General features: G+C 40.5%; 1 protein-coding gene across 6 annotated transcripts in view; it reads right to left on the bottom strand.

Annotated features, from left to right (window-relative positions):
• SCAF8 (SR-related CTD associated factor 8) overlaps window positions 1-19,811 on the bottom strand; it is a 137,686-nt gene that overhangs the window by 78,857 nt on the left and 39,018 nt on the right. For 4 of the 6 annotated variants that reach the window (XR_013345662.1, XM_077813230.1, XM_077813229.1 and 1 more), the window contains exons 6-9: window positions 15,843-15,973; window positions 12,129-12,305; window positions 4,536-4,615; window positions 2,699-2,816 (exon numbers count right to left, since the gene is read on the bottom strand). Coding sequence is in view for 5 of the 6 variants with exons in the window: in XM_077813230.1 (XP_077669356.1) it covers window positions 2,699-2,816; window positions 4,536-4,615; window positions 12,129-12,305; window positions 15,843-15,973 (506 nt within the window). In the remaining variant the exon portion in view is untranslated. The remainder of the gene's footprint in view (window positions 1-2,698; window positions 2,817-4,535; window positions 4,616-12,128; window positions 12,306-15,842; window positions 15,974-19,811) is intronic. The other 2 variants (XM_077813231.1, XM_077813232.1) reach the window with 2 other exon arrangements.

The raw sequence follows: 19,811 nt of genomic DNA, 5'->3' as shown, positions 1-19,811 counted from the left end.
TCATTGATAACTTATTGTAATCAGTTCCATCGAGAACCACACAGTTTCATGACTAATTATTTTGTGTGATATAAATGCAATACCAATTTAAATTTAATTTTAAAATCTTCATTTAATTCCAATCTTTTGGACCAGTATGAGATTTAAGATAAAACAAGTAAGACAAAACAAATCATGAAACCGTAGTATTTTATGCCAGGATGTTAGTTACAAGAAAGAAATCTATCAGTGCAACTACATCTGAAAAATGTCACAAATCACACTAATTTTAGAATGTAAACTATAAAATAGTTAATTATTAACAAAAAATTAACAGTCACACTTACTGCATTTTAGCTTTAGAGCTTAGGCTTGTTAAAGTGAATGCTTACAATAAACAATGTGTACATTGGATGTACAAGCTGGAGGGTTGGGATAACAAGCTTCCTATCTGAAACGTAGATATTGTTTGGAAAAAAAATCCTCTCCCAAAACATCCTTTTACTGAATTAACACATTTTAGAAAAATGAAGGAAACAGCTCTCCAATTTAACTACAACAGAAGTGAGATTATGTGAATTTCATTGAAGAAGGCAGATGGCTTTCTACATGAAGAAAAAATATGACTTTTATAGTTTTAAATTCAATTCAGAGAAAGACAATTTTCTAAAAAACTGTCTTTATAATAATTTTTTCGCACAGGACACGTGCAATAGAATATTACTTCTCATCTTGACAGACTGGGAAGAAGCTATTATTATTACCATCATTTAATAACAGTAGTGCGCTGCATCCAAAAAACTGCCAGGGCACCATGATGGAGTCTGCCAGTACTAACAGTACTGGCTATTCATAAAATGAATGAAAACTAAACTAAAAATTGACCAAAGGATAGCTCCAAATAAAACAAACTTAAACTTGAAAAATGTGGATTCTTAATTTAGGATTCTTGTAATGAATCTTTTAAAATGTCATGTCAATTATTAGAAGTCAATTTCTAGACTGCTAACCAAATGTATCCTTTAGGAAGATGTGTGTGTCTTAAATACCCAAAGAGATAAAACAGAAGTAAAGGATACTGAATTCTGGTGTTTAAGCATTCTTTTAAATATACAGCTGTTTCTCATTATACTTCCACTCTGCTTAAAAACTCTGTACCTTACGCTATTTAGTGACATCAAGTGGCAGAATGTTGAACAGTACGCAGATTCTTCTACATCACCTTCCTGTTTTTCTGAAGCATGTCATTGTCCCATTACCTTCTTGCTTCATGTATTTGCCTCTCAACACCAGCATTATTTTTCCTGAACCCACCATTTTGGTTTTATGGAAAACAAGATCAAGAAAACACAACTGTCCTTTGAATATCTCCTGTGCTCCCTGCTTCCAGTTTCTACTTTATTTCTTGCTCCTTCTGTCTGTTTTTTTGCCCTCCGACTCCTCCCGAACCTTTGTATTTTATTCTTGCTTTCTTTCTCACTTTGTCTCTCTCACCAGGGCATGGATACAAAACCAAAGGTCCTCTTCATAGCTTGCTGCATGCTGAGAGTAACTGCTGTATGTTCCAGCTGAAGCCTGCGCCTCTCAGCTGCAACCAGGACTAGATGTAACTCCCTCTCCCATGCTGATCAGCTGAGAGGCACCTGCTGGAAGCACACATAGGAGCACATCGGGAATGGGGGAGTCAGGTGGTAATCCCCTGTGGTGAGACATGTCACCCTACTCTTGAATGAATTAGAAATGCTAAATTCACAGTCCCCAAAATTAGTTCATTCCTAAACTCAACCAATTTCACTCACTCAAGAACACCACATTTCACTGGAAGGTACCTAACCTATTCAATATATTTATTCTGGAATTTTAATAGTTATTTCTAGATAATGTACATCAACAGCTACCAAAAACTCTATTACTCCTTCACAGGGATATGTGGCTGTAGCAGTATTTGCTAAGTAGCGCAAGCTTTCATTGCTTTGTGGAAGACGGAATCAGAGCTTTACTACATTGCAGAGAGAGAGAGAGAGAGTCAATGTACAGCATCAGCTAGAAAATGAGCATGGGCTGTCTGGACCATGAGTCCTCAGTGGGGCAATGGATGGTGCTTGCTGAGTTGCGCACACAGGCTGAGAAGAGAACAAAATCACTCAGTCACTAGGGCACAGAATGATCTTGGGGAGGAGTTGAAAGAAGCCCCTTCCATCTGCTGCAGCACCATACAACCTACTCGATCCTCTTCCCAATCAGAGAGAAGCGCATCCGTTCAAAGTTTAGGTCCTTCTCTAAATTGGGAATTTTCTGGATTTATGCACGACTAAATGTGATACAAACAGTAAATGAAATGTACTTAATTATCCCTTTTTTTCTTACAAGTCAGAGCAGCATGCCATCTTTCAGCCCTCCATGAAAGAAGGGAAATCATTTAAAAAAAAAAAAAATCTTAGTTAAGAAGTGGACAGGATAACTGAAAGTGAAGCGTGTCTCCACCTCAGCTGAATACTAGTCTCTCCTAATTTAAGTACAAAGTACAAAATGTATAGCTCACATTTGTTTTGTGGGTTTTTTTGTTTTATGCTTTTTGCCTTCACTTGCTCCAAGTCATCACTTTGCAAGCCTAGCCCAGGTGATTAGCCAGTGACAGAGTTTCATTATTATGAGTAAGAGTATTAGGAAGAAGACATTAGAATCATTTACTATGATAACCACAAGATGGAGTAGTTACCTTTTGAGGCTGCTGTTGCTCCAGGAGCTGCTGTCGGAGATGTTCTAAATTTTGTTGTTGCAGTTGTTCAGCTAGCTGATGAAAAAGTGAGTTGTTCACAGACTCTGATACTAGAGGCCTAAAATAAAATAATTGAAAAACCTTTAACATCGAAGTTTTTCTCGAGACTAAATAACCTAATAAACAAAATTTCATAGTTTAAAAAGCAGCAAGCTACACATACATTTTCAAACAAATGAACTTAGTAACATACTCCTTAGTTGCAATTATTATCCCTCCGAGTGAAATACAAGATTGTTACTCTAAGTTACTCCTGACAGAATTCTGCGCCCATGTGGGGCACAGAATTTATATGGCCCGCATATTTCTTTGCCCCCCATGAAGAAAAACGCAAAAGAAATCTGCAGGGGGGCACACGTCTCTTTCCCGGCAGCGCATCTGTTCCAGAGTGCCTGGAGCAGCTTCAGAGACACAAATCGTTGCGTGGGGAGGGGGGGCTCAGTGTGCGTGCCTGCTGGGGGCGACGCTGATCATAATCAGGGGCGGGGCTGGCCAACAAGCAAGAGAGACTCTGTCCCTTTCTCTTGATACTGCAGCTCAAGGGGTGTGGAGGAGAGTAGGTCTTTTTATTTATGCAGGAGGAAGGCTCTGTCCCTGAGGCAAAAGTGTAGTAGCCTGCCTAGTAAAATGTAACTTCTTGAGAATTGAAAAAATACTTACATTAAAATCATGTTACTGAAAATGGTTTGTTTTTAAGTTAAAGAAAATAGCTTTTGTAAAAAAAACCATCACATTTTGTTAATGTTGCTTTTGATGGTTAATTGATCTTATTCTCTGAGGCAGAAATGTAGCAACCTGTCTGAATAGTAACATTGTTAATTACGATTGTTAGTTAACTGCTCCCATTCTCTGTCAATTCCCCCAGGAGCATAAAAACCTGTAAAAGTTTTAAGGCCCCTACATCGCCAGAGTGATGTAAAGCCTTATAAATTCCAGTAAGGCAATCAGCTAGGAAGATCTATGCACTCATTTTTTCCTGTGCCAAAGTGGCACAATGGGGTTAGATTTTTACTTACCCATTTAAAAAAAAATAAAAAAAGACTTTTGAGGGCAAATAAAACATTTACCAAGCAGTCAATAAAATGTCAGGACAATAAGAATCAAGCACCTCTCAAAGTACCTAACTAGGTCCAGAACAATGATTAGCAAAACTGTATGACTTTCATGTGTGAAAGTCTGAGCTATTTAAAATGACATTCTCCACCCCCCCCCACCCCCCGATTGGTGTTCTGTAACGGAATTTAAATGAAAATCCAGGATTATAACTGAAATGCAGGGTATTAGTTACCAAGTATTTGTAACTTAACTTTCATGTGTCTAGGAAACGCTGAACAGTTAGTGACTTTTTTTTGTATTGTAGTTTAAATAACTTACCAAAACAACTGAAACTGGTGTGATTATATTGCATTATTTTGACAAATAAAATTTGCAGAATTTTGAATTTTTTGGCACAGAATCCCCCAGGAATATCTAAGTTGAGCGCTATCTTCAGACCAAACTCTCATTCTCTCTGTTCTAAAATGGTAGGCATCCAGCTGAAGGGTTCTCATGCAATGGTAGAGATGTTGTGTTAAACATTTAAAACATATACATATCCATCATTCAAATTCATGTAAATTGTTCTCTGTTACCACTGCTCCAGTATAGTAGTTTACATATACTGAAGGACCAGACAGCTGGTCTACTTTTCACACTGAATGTTCAATCATCATCATCATGTTTAATAGGAAAAATGATCAAATTAATCTAACTTAAAAGGAATGCAACCTGATCTTACAGTTGGGAAGTGGGAGTTTCCTTTTTAGGCTCTTCACTGAGTTCAGGTTCTTCCCCAAAATCAAACCTGTCCATCAGCTTCTAGGAGAAAACAAATCAAGCATTACAAAGAGCATATTTTATCCTACCAAGCCATACAAAATACGTAGTAATCCAGAAACAGGAAGTTTCTGTTTCTGCAATGACTTAATGTAGGAAAGCTGACCATTCTTTTAAATAGAAAACCCTTAGCTGCATCATTCTTGACTTCTGCCTGATAATCCAAGAAGAACAAGTGTTGCCCAATAATAAAGAAATGACTACTCTCCTGGGGCAAAGCATTATATATAATCTGTGTGTGTGTGTTCTTGTTCCTTTAGCAGTCGGCCAATTACTATGGCGAACGCCAACATCAAACATGGCATTGAAGAAGAATTACCTGTTATATACTGCTTGTGGATGTCCAAGGAATTAGGGCATTGTTTTCTGTCAATGATTTAATTTTAAGGGAAAAAAATCAGACACAAACAAACTATATAGATTAAGAAACACAAGTTATTTGCCATGGAAACTGTGGTCGTTCTTCAAGACTGTTGTCTCTGCACTTGCAGTGCCTCACAAGTGCCCTCTCTCAGCACTGAACATTCAGCAAAAATTATATCACCAACCACCTCAATTCCTTCTGCTAAACACCAGTCTTATGAAACCAGAATTTAGAGAGAGGGGAGAAGGTAAGGAGGTACACAGAGAATGTAATCTTAAATAACTAGTTAACATGAATAAATAGCTTTTTTCCTTCTTCAGGGTGGCCTCTGCTTATTCCAAATTATGGGAGTCTAGCAAACAATACAAACCGCATAAAAAAGGCTGGCTAAGGGGCTTGTATTAAGCAAGGATTCTGCTGAACTACTTTCCCAAAAAGAAAAGGAGTACTTGTGGCACCTTAGAGACTAACATTTATTTGAGCATAAGCTTTCGTGAGCTACAGCTCACTTCATCGGATGCATTCAGTGGAAAATACAGTGGGGAGATTTATATACATAGAGAACATGAAACAATGGGTGTTACCATATACACTGTAACAAGAGTGATCACTCAAGGTGAGCTATTACCAGCAGGAGAGCGGGGGGGGGGGGGGGGGGAGGGGGGGAACCTTTTGTAGTGATAATCAAGGTGGGCCATTTCCGGCAGTTGACAAGAACACCCTGGGGGGGGGACACAACACCATGGAGAAACAGGTTTCAGAGTAACAGCCGTGTTAGTCTGTATTCACAAAAAGAAAAGGAGTACTTGTGGCACCTTAGAGACTAACCAATTTATTTGAGCATGAGCCTTCGTGAGCTACAGCTCACTTCATCGGATGCAGTGAGAAACAGTTTTACTTTGTGTAATGACCCATCCACTCCCAGTCTCTATTCAAGCCTAAGTTAATTGTATCCAGTTTGCAAATTAATTCCAATTCAGCAGTTTCTTACTGGAGTCCATTTCTGAAGTTTTTTTGTTGACGTATTGCCACTTTTAGGTCCGACCTAAAAGTGACCAATCGAGTGACCAGAGAGACTGAAGTGTTCCCCAACTGGTTTTTGAATGTTATAATTCTTGACATCTGATTTGTGTCCATTTATTCTTTTATGTAGAGACTGTCCAGTTTGACCAATGTACATGGCAGAGGGGCATTGCTGGCACATGATGGCATATATCACATTGGTAGATGTTCAGGTGAAAGAGCCTCTGATAGTGTGGCTGATGTGATTAGCTCCTATGATGGTGTCCCCTGAACAGATATGTGGACACAGTTGGCAACGGGCTTTGTTGCAAGAATTAGTTAGTGGGTTAGTGTTTTTGCTGTGTTTCAGAGTAACAGCCGTGTTAGTCTGTATTCGCAAAAAGAAAAGGAGTACTTGTGGCACCTTAGAGACTAACCAATTTATTTGAGCATGAGCTTTCGTGAGCTACAGCTCACTTCTGAGCTGTAGCTCACGAAAGCTCATGCTCAAATAAATTGGTTAGTCTCTAAGGTGCCACAAGTACTCCTTTTCTTTTTGTTTTTGCTGTGTGGTTGCTGGTGAGTATTTGCTTCAGGTTGGGGGGCTGTCTGTAAGCAAGGACTGGCCTGTCTCCCAAGATCTGTGAGAGTGATGGGATCATCCTTCAGGATAGGTTGTAGATCCTTGATGATGCGCTGGAGAGGTTTTAGTTGGGGGCTGAAGGTGATGGCTAGTGGCTTTCTGTTATTTTCTTTGTTGGGCCTGTCCTGTAGTAGGTGACTTCTGGGTACTCTTCTGGCACTGTCAATCTGTTTCTTCACTTCAGCAGATGGGTATTGTAGTTGTAAGAACGCTTGATAGAGATCTTGTAGGTGTTTGTCTCTGTCTGAGGGGTTGGAGCAAATGCGGTTGTATCATAGAGCTTGGCTGTAGACAATGGATCGTGTGGTGTGGTCTGGATGAAAGCTGGAGGCATTTAGGTAGGAATAGCGGTCAGCAGGTTTCCGGTAGAGGGTGGTGTTTATGTGACCATTGCTTATTAGCACCACAGTGTCCAGGAAGTGGATCTCTTGTGTGGACTGGTCCAGGCTGAGGTTGATGGTGGGATGGAAATTGTTGAAATCATGGTGGAATTCCTCAAGGGCTTCTTTTCCATGGGTCCAGATGATGAAGACATCATCAATGTAGCGCAAGTAGAGTAGGGGCATTAGGGGATGAGAGAGGAGGAAGCGTTGTTCTAAGTCAGCCATAAAAACGCTGGCATACTGTGGGGCATGCGGGTACCCATAGCAGTGCCACTGATTTTAAGGTATACATTATCCCCAAATGTGAAATAGTTATGGGTGAGGACAAAGTCAAAGTTCAGCCACCAGGTTTGCCGTGACATTATCGGGGATACTGTTCTTGACAGCTTGTAGTCCATCTTTGTGTGGAATTTTGGTGTAGAGGGCTTCTACATCCATAGTGTCCAGGATGGTGTTTTCAGGAAGATCACCGATGGACTGTAGTTTCCTCAGGAAGTCAGTGGTGTCTCAAAGATAGCTGGGAGTGCTGGTAGCGTAGGGCCTGAGGAGGGAGTCTACATTGCCAGACAATCCTGCTGTCAGGGTGCCAATGCCTGAGATGATGGGGCATCCAGATTTCCAGGTTTATGGATCTTGGGTAGCAGACAGAATACCCCAGGTATTCCAGGTTCTAGGGGTGTGTCTGTGCGGATTTGTTCTTGTGCTTTTTCAGGGAGTTTCTTGAGCAAATGCTGTAGTTTCTTTTGGTAACCCTCAGTGGGATCAGAGGGTAATGGCTTGTAGAAAGTGGTGTTGGAGAGCTGCCTAGCAGCCTCTTGTTCATATTCCGACCTATTCATGATGATGACAAAAGTGAGCATCAGATCTAGAAGTAAAAAGAGTGGTGCTGTGCAAATGTGTGTACAGAACTCCAAGAAGCAACTCTGTAGATTTCAATGAAGAAAACATTATAGAGGAAGTCCACTCATGACACCTTAGCCATGGCAGAGTGCACTCTAAGGGCATGTTTACACTTACCTCCGGAACGATCGATCCAGCGGGGGTCAATTTATTGCATCTAGTGAAGACACAATAAATCAACCATCGCGTGCTCTCCCGATGATTCCGGTACTACTCCACCAGAGTGAGGAGGTAAGTGTAAACCTTACAAGGAGGAGTCAATGGGGGAACATCAGCAGTCAACCTACCGCAGTGAAGACACCGCGGTAAGTAGATCTAAGTATGTCAATTTCAGCTACGTTATTCTGCCCCCCCGCCTCTCCCCCCAAGCGTAGACCAGGCCTAAGACCCTGAGCAACTGACATCCTAGGTAAGGTATAACATATCTGTCTTGGTGCACAGCCTAATCCACTGTCCATGACCAGAGAGTTTGGTGCTGGGTGAAGGAATAAAAACTCAAAATCCTTAACTGGGACTTACGGGTTTTTTTGTTGTTTTTTTTTAAATCAGCTCTCTTGCATGCGGGGTTGATGCTGGGGTTTACCAGATAGACTCGGTTTGCTCAAGGAGGGCTTCACTAATTGGCAGTGTCACCCATGCTGAGGTAGAGATGGGAAATATGTCCAGGAGCCTGTGACAGGAATCCTGGACTACATATAGGGGAGTCTGCAAGACATCAGCAACCCACTTCATCAAGCCCTGGAAGTGCCTAAAGTCATCAGCTAATGATGGCAGTGGTGGCATTACTGCCTCATCAGGTGTTTGTAAGCTGTTTTTAAGGGCATAACCTCCTTGTTAGATCTTGCCTCTTTCTCCTCAAAGGTCCCCTGGGGCTCACAGAATGGGGAGGAGGGATGGAAGGTACCAGGGAATTAAGTCTTGTGTGTTCCCTGTGGGACAGAGTTGAGGTCCCTCAAAATTGTTGCTGATATATTGCCCATGGATCCCAATCAGGGCAATGGGCAAAAATGTGTGGGGATGGGAGTGGAGGCGGGGACAGGAAATCCAGCACCTGTCCTCCCAAAGTGCACCAGACGATTGCTTTCTATCTTTCTTGCATCTGCAACAGAGAACAACTTCTGCTAGAATAAACTGGAGATATTTGAATCAAAAGTTCAGAGTCTGAGTTGGAATGATCCTCATATATGGTAAAGGAGGTGATCCCCTTCCCCCAACCCAGTGGATAGTTGAAGAAGGAGAAGAAGGTCTCCCAGAAACATGAACAGTTGGTGGCCCAGCAGACCTTGGTACTGAGAGGCATCCAGACGTTGCAAGGAGGGGAGACTCAGGCTCATCTGGTACCGCTAGCTTCCTTGGGTACAAGAATTCCTGCGGTACTGGAAATACAAGAGAACTCACTATCAGTGCCGATGACATTGCAGAGGCCATGTGAGGCACTGCCGCTGGTACTGAGGGTGTCAAGGGCTGCACTGAAGCTGATCGCTAAGAAATAGTGATCTTCAATACTGAACTCTTATCGCTGAGGTATGGGGCTCAGATGAAGTCTTATTGTGCTTCACAGTACTCGAAGTACCCAGAGCCTCACTGGCACTCCTCTCAGGGACTGATGTTTCCGGTGAGCATATTTTCTTTGAAGAAGAACACTCTGATGTTTTGCTCCTCTTATCCCCTTCCTTATACTTAAGGGTGCGAAGCTCTCCATACCAGTGGAACAGTTATCGGTATCTCAATCATGGAGAATGTTGGAGACCTGGGTGTCAGTGTCATCCTCCCCCTTGGAAGCTTTTAGTGACCATGGTCTCAATGATGACAGGGCACTGACAGACATGGAAGGTCCCTGTACAGGGGGTTTCCCTGAGCAGGGGTCTGAAGCTGGTCTAAAGACTTGCTCCATCATTAAAAGTCTATACTTCATTTCCCTGTTTTTATAGGCTCTTGTTAAACTAAAGATCTTGGGTCTATAATTGCTATAAATTACCATTAGGCAACTTTTTTTAAAGATAGATATAACAATATGTTAGTCTCTGCAGAGGATTGGAGGGTAAGAGATTGAATATTTTATTAACAACTTTTGGAAGAATACCATCTGGTGATGGTGATTTGTCACTGTTTAATTTAATATTTTTGTTCCAGTACCTACTTTTTTGACACGAAGATTTCTGATAGTGCCTCATCTTGGTTAAGGTTGAAAATCACTTACTATTAAAAGACCATTATTCTAGGTGTGCTTTAAAATGCACAAATTCAGTTTTGTCTTGAAATTTGATGCACCTCTTGGGGATGCAGGGAGGGTGGTCTACATTTGGGTCACCTGAGCAAGCTGTTCCAGAGACAGAGCTCCCTCCCCATACACAAATAATCTGTTTACAAAAATCACCCTTTATTATGACATTTTGGTGCAATCTAATCCTTCCCAAACTAATCTCAGCCATTTGGGATTTACTAACTAATTGTAGCACCTAAGAACCCCAGTCATGGACCAGGTCCACACTGTGTTAGGTACTTTACCAACACAGAACAAAAAGGTAGTCCTTACCTCAAAGAATTTAGAGTCAGACTAATTTCACTTTTAAAGTATTGTCAAGGAAATTAACGGTAATTAGAGGGAAGATTAAAAGACTCTAGTAAGCAGTTAGGGCATGACTCATACTCAACCATTTTGGTCATCTGTTCAAGGGTTTAAATGATACACAAATTTAAGGTTGCCCAGTGGTTTCTCATGCCTGTCCCGAATGTATTTCGGCTAGACTCAAACCTCTGAAAATTAGGAAATGAAGAGTTAAGGTAACACAGCCCACTTCAGAAAACAGGAATTACAGAGTTAAGGTATACACCATCTCTGCAATGCAAACTAAACTCCGAAGTCCCAACACCACACCTACTACCATTCTATTCTTACAGATTCTATAGATACTCCGGGAACAGAGCCCTAGAGCAATGGCTGACAAAACCTAACACCTCTTTGCTAAGGCAAAACTCTGGTTTAGGTCAGCCATAGTCAAGTCTGGTTTAGGTCATAGCTGCCTACACTCAAACACTTACCCTACTCCACGCTAACTACCACAGACTTGTAAGATATTACAAACACTTCACACTTGTCTGGGAATTCCTTCTGCTAATGATTTGAAAAGAAATGGTCTGGGATAGGTAGCTCCCAACATCCTCGGTAGTGAAGAGACTGATGAAAAGATAATTTAGCTTCTCTACAACATCCTTATCCTCCCTAATAATAGAGTAGAGACTACCCACTCACAGACTTCCTGCTTTTCATATACTGAAATAACTTGTTTTTACGTTTTTGGTTATTTCGTCTTCAAATTTCCTCCAAACCTTCCTAACATTATATTTTACCATTGCCATAGTTTACGGTACGCTCATCTACCTTGCCATTCAACTCTATCTGTTTTCTTCTTGGCTTCTCTCCTCCCTTAAAAAAATAAAAAAGGTATGCGTGCTTTCTGTGCTCTATTAGGCATACTTACATAACCTCCATACTATGTCTAAGGATTTTAATTTCCTCACTTTTGGAGTCTTTTTGATTAGGTTTGTCCCTTTAAAAACAAAATCCCTCTCTGAAGTTTAGGTGTTACAGTACTAGCTTTCATATGATCCTCCTGCTAAGAATGTAAACTTTATTATATTTGTGGTCACTATTACTTTGAAGTTCTAGTACAGTTATTTCCTTGGGTATTTATGATGTAACAAACCTACTGATTCTCCAGTCATCTATAGTCTTACTGGAAAACTAGGGTACACAAGACCTGAATTTCTAGAGTATGTTTTCCCCTGAGAAAACCTTTTAGACTTTCTTTGTATGCCATAAAGGAAGGGTGAGGTGAGAAGGCAAAAAGATACAAGCCCAACCTTCCTTCTTGTGCAGATAATCGTCAAATTTGTTAATTCAGATCCTCCTTCTACACAATTATAGAAGGAAATACAACGACTTTGTTTTACTAATGGAAATTAACTGTAGTCTTCTGAAAAACGTCTTTTACCCTTAAATTATATTAAATACATCATTTGTGTATTTGTATAACTCTCAAAATATTTTTTGTATTTGGAAAAGCCTGTGTGCAAAAACCTTTTCTGTAGCTTAGTCATGCACTTCTTAACAAGTCACTAAAGATAGAGACACAACCCATATGAAGACTTTAAATATAAATAGTAAATGCATTTCTTCAAACTTGGTCCTCCAACTTCTACCTTGTTAAAAGAGACATTCTGTTCCAGTGGATTAAGTGTGTTGGCAGCTGCAGCTGCAGCTGTAAGTTGTGCTGTGAGGGCCTGTAACTGAACGACAAGACCAGCATCCAGAGCTTGAAGTAGTGAAGGCTGTGGCTTCTGTTGTTGTATTTGCAGTGTCTGTATTAACTGCTGAAGCTGGAAGAAAGAGAGCGATAGCTAAATTAACAAAAAAATAAAACTCACCTAGCTTTTTGCCCTTCTCATGAATAAAGATCTCACCAGTGCAGTATATCTATCTCAGGGTTATAATTTCAGTTTAGTCTGTTGGTAGTTACAGCAAATTATATTCCCACTTACTGGCTAATTTGCTTTCTGCAGCTCAGACAAGATACTGTAGACATGAGGTTCCACCTCCTAATTCGCTGACAGGTAGATGACGACCAATCACAATCCAGGATTTTTCTGCTTTCTAGGGCTCCCTCTTCTGCTTCTCCAGTTTGATTCCTTCTGATCTGTAAAATAATCTGTTAGCCTGCTCTACCCTCTTAACAGCCCATCTAGATTAGGAAAAGTTGTACCTGTGTACTTACACTGATGCAGAGTAAGTTACACTGGTACAAGCTCCATTTTATGCTGGTGCAGCATGTCTACATCAAGGCTTTGCACTTGTGTATCTATATTGCCTACGAGGCAAGTCTCATATTGAAGCTTGGGCTTTGCAAGTCTAACAGTGGGAGTTTGCACTGTCTCAACCAAGCCAGAAAAAGCAAATTAGCCAATAAATGGGAATATAATTTGCCTTTTTGTGGCTCATCTTGCGACAGAACAGATACTGGGTTATGTACAGCAGTATTTTATGAGGAAAACACTCTAGGAAGGGACAACAGGAGACTCATGGTTGAATCAGAAGAGGGAGCCTGAAGGCAGAAGATGGGTAATAAGAGGAACAAGAACCCCAAAGGCCTCCATCAACTCTCCTGAATGGAGTGGTCCAAGCACTCAGCAGCTAAGGGCAGCATCTGCACATTAAGCACATAATGAGCAGCTTAAAAAACAAGTAGTACAGGAAAATTTGCAAATCTTTTCTATTGATGCCTTCCCTCTGCAGCTCAGATGTCCATGACTGCTGGGATGGGTACAAATCTCAATGTACAAGGAACTTTTACAGTCCTATAAATCTCCGGGAAACTGGACTTGAATCATTTGGCCATAACATAACAAGATATCTTGAGCTGTAAAAGAGAATGATACATGGGGTTCTGTTTCTCTGAAGGTTTCTAGGCCAAGTACACTATGAGGACCTTCCTGAGATCCAAGGTGTGTCAAAAATTTCTGTTCCTGGTTTAAGATTGGGACAAACTCTAAAGGGAGGTGTCCTATTTAGGTGAAAAGAAGCTGTGACTTTTGAAAAAAATCTATGATAGATGTACCACTATGGAATTCTAAATATGGAGGACTACAGGAAAATGTGAAGAGTCTTCCGAAATAAAATTATTACTACCTGTAAAGCGCCTTCAGGGAAAAGAACTACAAATCTACCAAGTGAAGAAGCTCCCCTCAGATAGTACCTACCAACCTTGCTAGTGCAAAGGGGAAAGAAGCTCACCCATATGGAAAGAGGCTCTCCCCAAGGTAACCTCAGACTAGAAGGAGTAGGTGCTTCAATACTTTCATGAGATAAGACCCCACTACCCTAAGTCTCTGGACCTTATTCTGCACTGTTGATGGGGTTGGACATCTCTGTTTAGGTGGTCCAGCCCATGCTGCCCTCAGGAGGCCAGAGTACCCCTTTTCAATTTCTCTCACCTTAATTCTGATGTGGGAATTTTTTTCTACATAATGCAGGACAGTTTTTTTTTCCCGCTGGATGAACTGGAATTCCAACTATCTTAGACTTCTTTCAAAAGGTTTTTGTCAAAGATCTTACTCCTGAGGAATTCTCTTTTCTACATGTGTGTTCTTAAGAGACTATGGTCATGTCTAGCCACCATTAGAAGTCACCTCTTTGTATGTTGCTCTGAGTGAGGCAGGAATCAAACTGAAGAAGCTGAGGAGGAAGCCCTAGAATGGGAAAATCTTGGATGATTGGTCACCATCCTGCCTGTCTCTATACTCCTGCTGGGTCCCATCTCTCTCTCCTTTTACTATCGCTACACTCTCATCTTACCCATATGTACCACCACAAACTGAGTCACAGATTCTTCTCTCTCACCCACAAAATACAGTCCTAAAATGTGAAGGAGGGAATCATCTAACTACCAAAGACCCCATTTTCTCTTCCTTTATATATTAATGTTATCTTCAATATATATTGCCATACTCCTACTGCGTCCCATCTTTCCTTTCTCTCATCTTTTGATCCACAAGCTATTTCTGTACCTTCTGCCATCTTTTAAAGACTCTGTAACTCCCTTCTGGTCCACACAGTCTTTAGCTTTTCTCCTTTGTTGTTGTTTCTTTTTCTTTTAAAAATATACTCTGGCCAGCAATCTTCACGCTCTCATACAATTCCTACTCCACATCTCCCCATTCTCATTTTACATCTCTCCTTCTGTAAGACACCACCCCTACCAAATCCTACCGTCCTCTATTCCATGTTACCTTTTTACCCCACCTCTCCTGACAGGCTCTCCACCTCACTCTGGTACCCTCTCACTCAAGTTCCCATTGTCAATTTCCCTGAGTCATGACCAGACTAAAAATATTCCTGCCTCAAGTTTCTGGCCAGTTACAGATGGCACTGCCTATCTGAACACAGCAAAACTGTTGCACTTTTAGCCCTTGAGATGGCAGCATCAGGACTGGTGCTTGATACTGTGGTAGTTCCTACTCACTAATTTGGCTGGGATATTTTTAGTTCCCCAACACAGCAGCCATTAAACATCTCTTTCATCCAGGGCCACCACTGCAGCCCACTCAAATTGGGATAGTAGGGACTGCCAGAGTAGCAGTATATGCCATTATTACTTGAAGATGAGGGCCTACATTTTCAAAAGGGCTACTGATTTTCAGTGTCCAACTTATGGAATGTTGACATGGCCTGATTTTCAGAGAACAGACGCTCAGCATTTTCTCAGCATCAGGTATCTAAGATGTATCAAGATGGGCATTCATACACTGAGGTACCCAAATTCAGTCACTTTTGAAAATGTAGGCCAAGAGTCATATTAAGGATACTGATAACTTCCTGAATATCCTGAGAATGAAAATAAATGGAATATTTAAAGGTGAACTGCAAAAGAAAAATTAGAATTGAGTTAATCACAGACTTCTTTGTTGATATCCCCCACTACACCCAGAGACGTGTTTTAACATACAGGATGTATTCAGCATAGAAATAAGTTTTAACTATCATTTAAAGCATCCTTCACCCCCCACACTGAAAATATTTTGTTACTTCCTGATTCACTGAAGATATCCTAGAAGGCTCCCTCTGTAACATTGTAAATACCATGCATTGTATGGGCTGCAATGAATCTTTTTCTGGTTTCTGACGTCACCTTCTTGGATACGTTCAATGAACCAAGAGAATTTCAAAAGGATAAAAAGAATTGTTAAATGTTGTTTCAAACTTATCTCTGGAGAACCATCTCTATGAACTGATTATACGGAGGACAAATTTTTAAAAATAAATTAACAACACTGATAAATACTCTCATGTGTATCGTTCATACACAAACATTGTGGACTACATACAGTACAAAAGTCTAATTACCTACAAAAAGTATTTACCTGTTGGCCTTGGGGACTCTGTAAGATTTGTGCAACAGCAGCAAGTGTGTCTGTATTAGCAATTTGAGACACCCAAGGATCAGGTAAACTTTGTACCACATTGGCTGGAGTAACAGGTGTCACAGGAGTTCCTGAAAGAGGGGAGGCAACGTTAAGCTAAGTGTTGTTAACATACCATTTTTCATACACAAAGTACAGCAGTAAAAATTAAAACTGAAATTCAGAGTCACACTGAATATGGCAGTTTATTTTACATTATGGACCAATTGCATAAAAACAGTTTTTGAACTGTAAGAAGCCACAAAGGTTACACACCTATGTGGTGATTTTTAAATGTCTGAAATGAAAGATGGGTTTGTAACTTAAAAAAAAAAATGTTTTTCTACTAAATGTAGTGCTCTGGATAAGTGCCACATAGACATCCATAGAAACCATCAATTCCTTTATACACAGAACAGCACAGCATGGCAGTAGTAACGCAAATTTCCCCACCAATGTGCCTCAATTGGTGGAACTACTTGTAAGTGAGTCTCATGACAAATTCTACTCTTGGCCTGTCTGCTGGAATTGCCAACAAGAACGCTACTGAATGCAAAATGTAGTAGTGTTCATTGCAAGCTGAAATTTGGAGGGAGTCTCCCCTATTACGGATAACTTCTCTTGTGTTTTAGGGGAACTGAGGGAGAACTGAACTGGTTTCAAATTCATTTTTAGTCATCAGGCGGTAATGACTTCTGGTAACTACAGAGATGGCCATGTCTGAAAATACAGATGAAAATGTTCAATAATCACTATCATGCCCCAAAATACTACTGGACCAATGAACAATCCTTAATATTATTTTAAACTTAGCAGCATTACAAGATGGATGTAATCAGGAAAGATGAGGAACACAGTCAATTTTGAAGTTACAAATTGCCTTGGGCTAAGTCATTTTAAAGACGTAGTATAAATTATAAAACTGTAGTTTTAAATGTTTTTTCTATAGAAATGCTCTTATTTGTGTTATCAAAGATCAAAAGCCCCATTTTTCTAGGTGCTGAGCAGACACATAACAAAACAGAAAATCCCAACCTAAGAAAGAGAGCTCACAATCAACATTTCAGACAAGACACAGCAAGTGAACAAAAACAGACAAATGGGGTAAGGGTAGGTTGAGGGGATAAGGCAGCAATAAAATAAAAAAGTTAACCAGAAAAGTAGAAATCACACGTCACTATTGGCCAAACCAATATCATAAGATAGTGATCTGTGACATCACGAAAGAGGTAGGTTTCACACTTGGGCAAGTATTCAGCTACCCAAAAGACTCAGTAATCTTCATTGTAGATAAGTTTAAAAATATTTAAATATTCATAAAAATACAGTAACTCCTCGCTTAACGTTGTAGTTATGGTCCTGAAAAAATGCTACTTTAAGCGAAACGATGTTAAGCGAATCCAATTTCCCCATAAGAATTAATGTAAATGGGGGGGTTAAGTTCCAGGGAAATTTTTTTCGCCAGACAAAAGACTATATACACACATGCACACACACACACACACAGAGCATACGTTTTAAACAAACAATTTAATACTGTACACAGCAATGATGATTGTGAAACTTGGTTGAGATGGTGAAGTCAGAGGGTGGAAGAGGGTGGGATATTTCCCAGGGAATGCCTTACTGCTAAATGATGAACTAGCACTCCGCTGAGCCCTCAAGGGTTAACACGTTGTTAATGCAGTCTCACACTCTACAAGGTAGCAGGAATGGAGGGAGGAGAGACAGCATGGCAGAGAGAGACAGAGACACACATCGTGTGTGTGAAAGAGACGTGCATTGCCCCTTTAAGTACACTGACCCCACTCTAAGTACACTGCCTTTTTAAGTTAATCAGCAAGTTGAGACAGCAGCTGCTGCCAGCAAGCTCCCTCCATCCTGAGCCCTGTCATGTTCCCCCGCCCCCACAGCTCTATGGAGATGGGGTAAAGGGTCAGGAGCGATGGGAGGGGGACACCCTGACATTAACACCCCTCTCCCCCTCCCCCCACACAGCAAGCGGGAAGCTCCCGGGATCAGCTCCAAGGCAGAGGGTAGGAGCAGCACATGGCAGTGGGGGGAGGGACAGCTGAACTGCCCAGCAATTGATAGCCTGCTGGGCAGCTTCCGCACAGGGAACTTAAGGGAGCTGATAGTGGGGCTGCCAGTCCACGCTGGTTCCAAGCCCCCACCAGCTGCTCTTTCTGCAAGCAGTGGACGAAAGCAGGCAGCTGCCAAACAACGTTATAAGGGTGCATTCCACAACTTTAAACGAGCACATTCTCTAATTGAGCAGCAACATAACAATGTTAACCGGTACGACTTTAAGTGAGGAATTACTGTAGAACAATTGCTAGAAGAGGAAACAGGTGAACAACTCTAGCTTTGGATAGATGTTAGCTCCTGGCCTGCTGCAAGATAAAACTTCAGGGAAGAGATACACTTGCTCCACAGGTAACTATAATAAAGATGTCCAGTAACCTGCAACCTTGCTGCACTCTCCCAGCTCATCTGCAGGCTGGGCCTGCCTACTTTACTTATAATTTCCACCCACAGCTGTCAGATTCAGGGGTGATAGTCTCCTCTGTTTTGTCTTTCTCCCATCCAAATTCCTTTGGAGATGAATATTTCTGAGTCAAAAGAGCTCTCAGGCTGGGATTTTGCTGATTAGTTCCATGCTGTAGGTCTGATGAATGCTGCTCCAGATGTCAGAGCAACATCCCCTCCTTTCTGTAACTCAGAAGTGAAGGCAAGTGCTGAACAATGCCAAATCCAAACTACTGCAATAATGTTTTAAAAAATAATTCACATCAGATTTCAAAAAGTGTTAGTATGGTAAAAAAGTGATGATACCAGCAGTTTAATACACTAAAAAGAGTACAAATATAAAAAAAAATGCACACAAGAGACATGAAGCTCAAGCAAAGTGCTTACCTAGTTCACATGATAAACTATATACATACACACACACAAATGAAAAATACAACCGTTTCATGTGTATAAACAAGTTTATATTTTGGATTTTCTACATAAATAGTGCATGTTTAAATTATTTCATGTATATTAATCTGATTAAGTCTACACAAACAGAAGAAATCAAACTCCCTGACAATATGCAATGTCAGGGCAAGTCCTTAGATTATCAGTTAAGTATGATCATATGTACAGCAAATAGAAATAAAAATTTTGCTTGAAGTAAATGCAAGACAATGATCCTCGATAAGAGATTCTCACACACTTATGGCACCAATATTTAACAAGGTCCCCCCCCCATGATTGTTCACTGACCCATCATTTACATTTGCAACCATAAAACCCTTTTTTATTGGATAAAACAGGGTGGATAAAAAAATTGAAGTTTGTTGGGAAAAAAATGTATTTTTTTTTTATTTAAATTGGATTTCTTAAATTTTAATAGATTTTTTCAATAAACCTATTTAAAATTAAATTTGAAATGACAACGTGATAAAACCTAAATTTACAATAATCTATTACAATCATTTAAATCATATTACAAAATTAATACTAAACAGTACATATTTGTTGCCAAAATTTTTAAGAAAGTCAAATACTGAAGTGGAAGTCACTGGCTAAGTACCTACAACTAGAGTTTGAAGAAGTGCTAAACCAAATTTTAACAGCAGAAGCCTCTTTTGCAGGTGGAGAGAGAATATTTTCTTCATTTCAGTTTATTCAACTAGTTCAGTTCAATGACTAGTTCATTCAAAGTTAAGAAACTGAATGGTAGTTGAAAAAACAGGAAAGCTTGCTTTCCTCTTCCAATCTATGAACAAAAATATCCCTCGGCCTGCGCCGCTTCACGCAGCCCCCATTGGCCTGGGACGGTGAACCGCGGCCACTGGGAGCTGCAATCAGCTGAACCTGCAGATATGCAGGTAAACAAACTGTCCCTGGAGGGCCATGTGCCAAAGGTTACCAATCCCTGGT

The sequence above is a fragment of the Eretmochelys imbricata genome, chromosome 3 (genome assembly GCF_965152235.1).
Source record: "Eretmochelys imbricata isolate rEreImb1 chromosome 3, rEreImb1.hap1, whole genome shotgun sequence".
Taxonomy (NCBI): domain Eukaryota; kingdom Metazoa; phylum Chordata; order Testudines; family Cheloniidae; genus Eretmochelys; species Eretmochelys imbricata.
The sequence above is the reverse complement of the archived record's forward strand: the minus strand, read 5'-3'. Positions and strand labels throughout refer to the sequence as shown.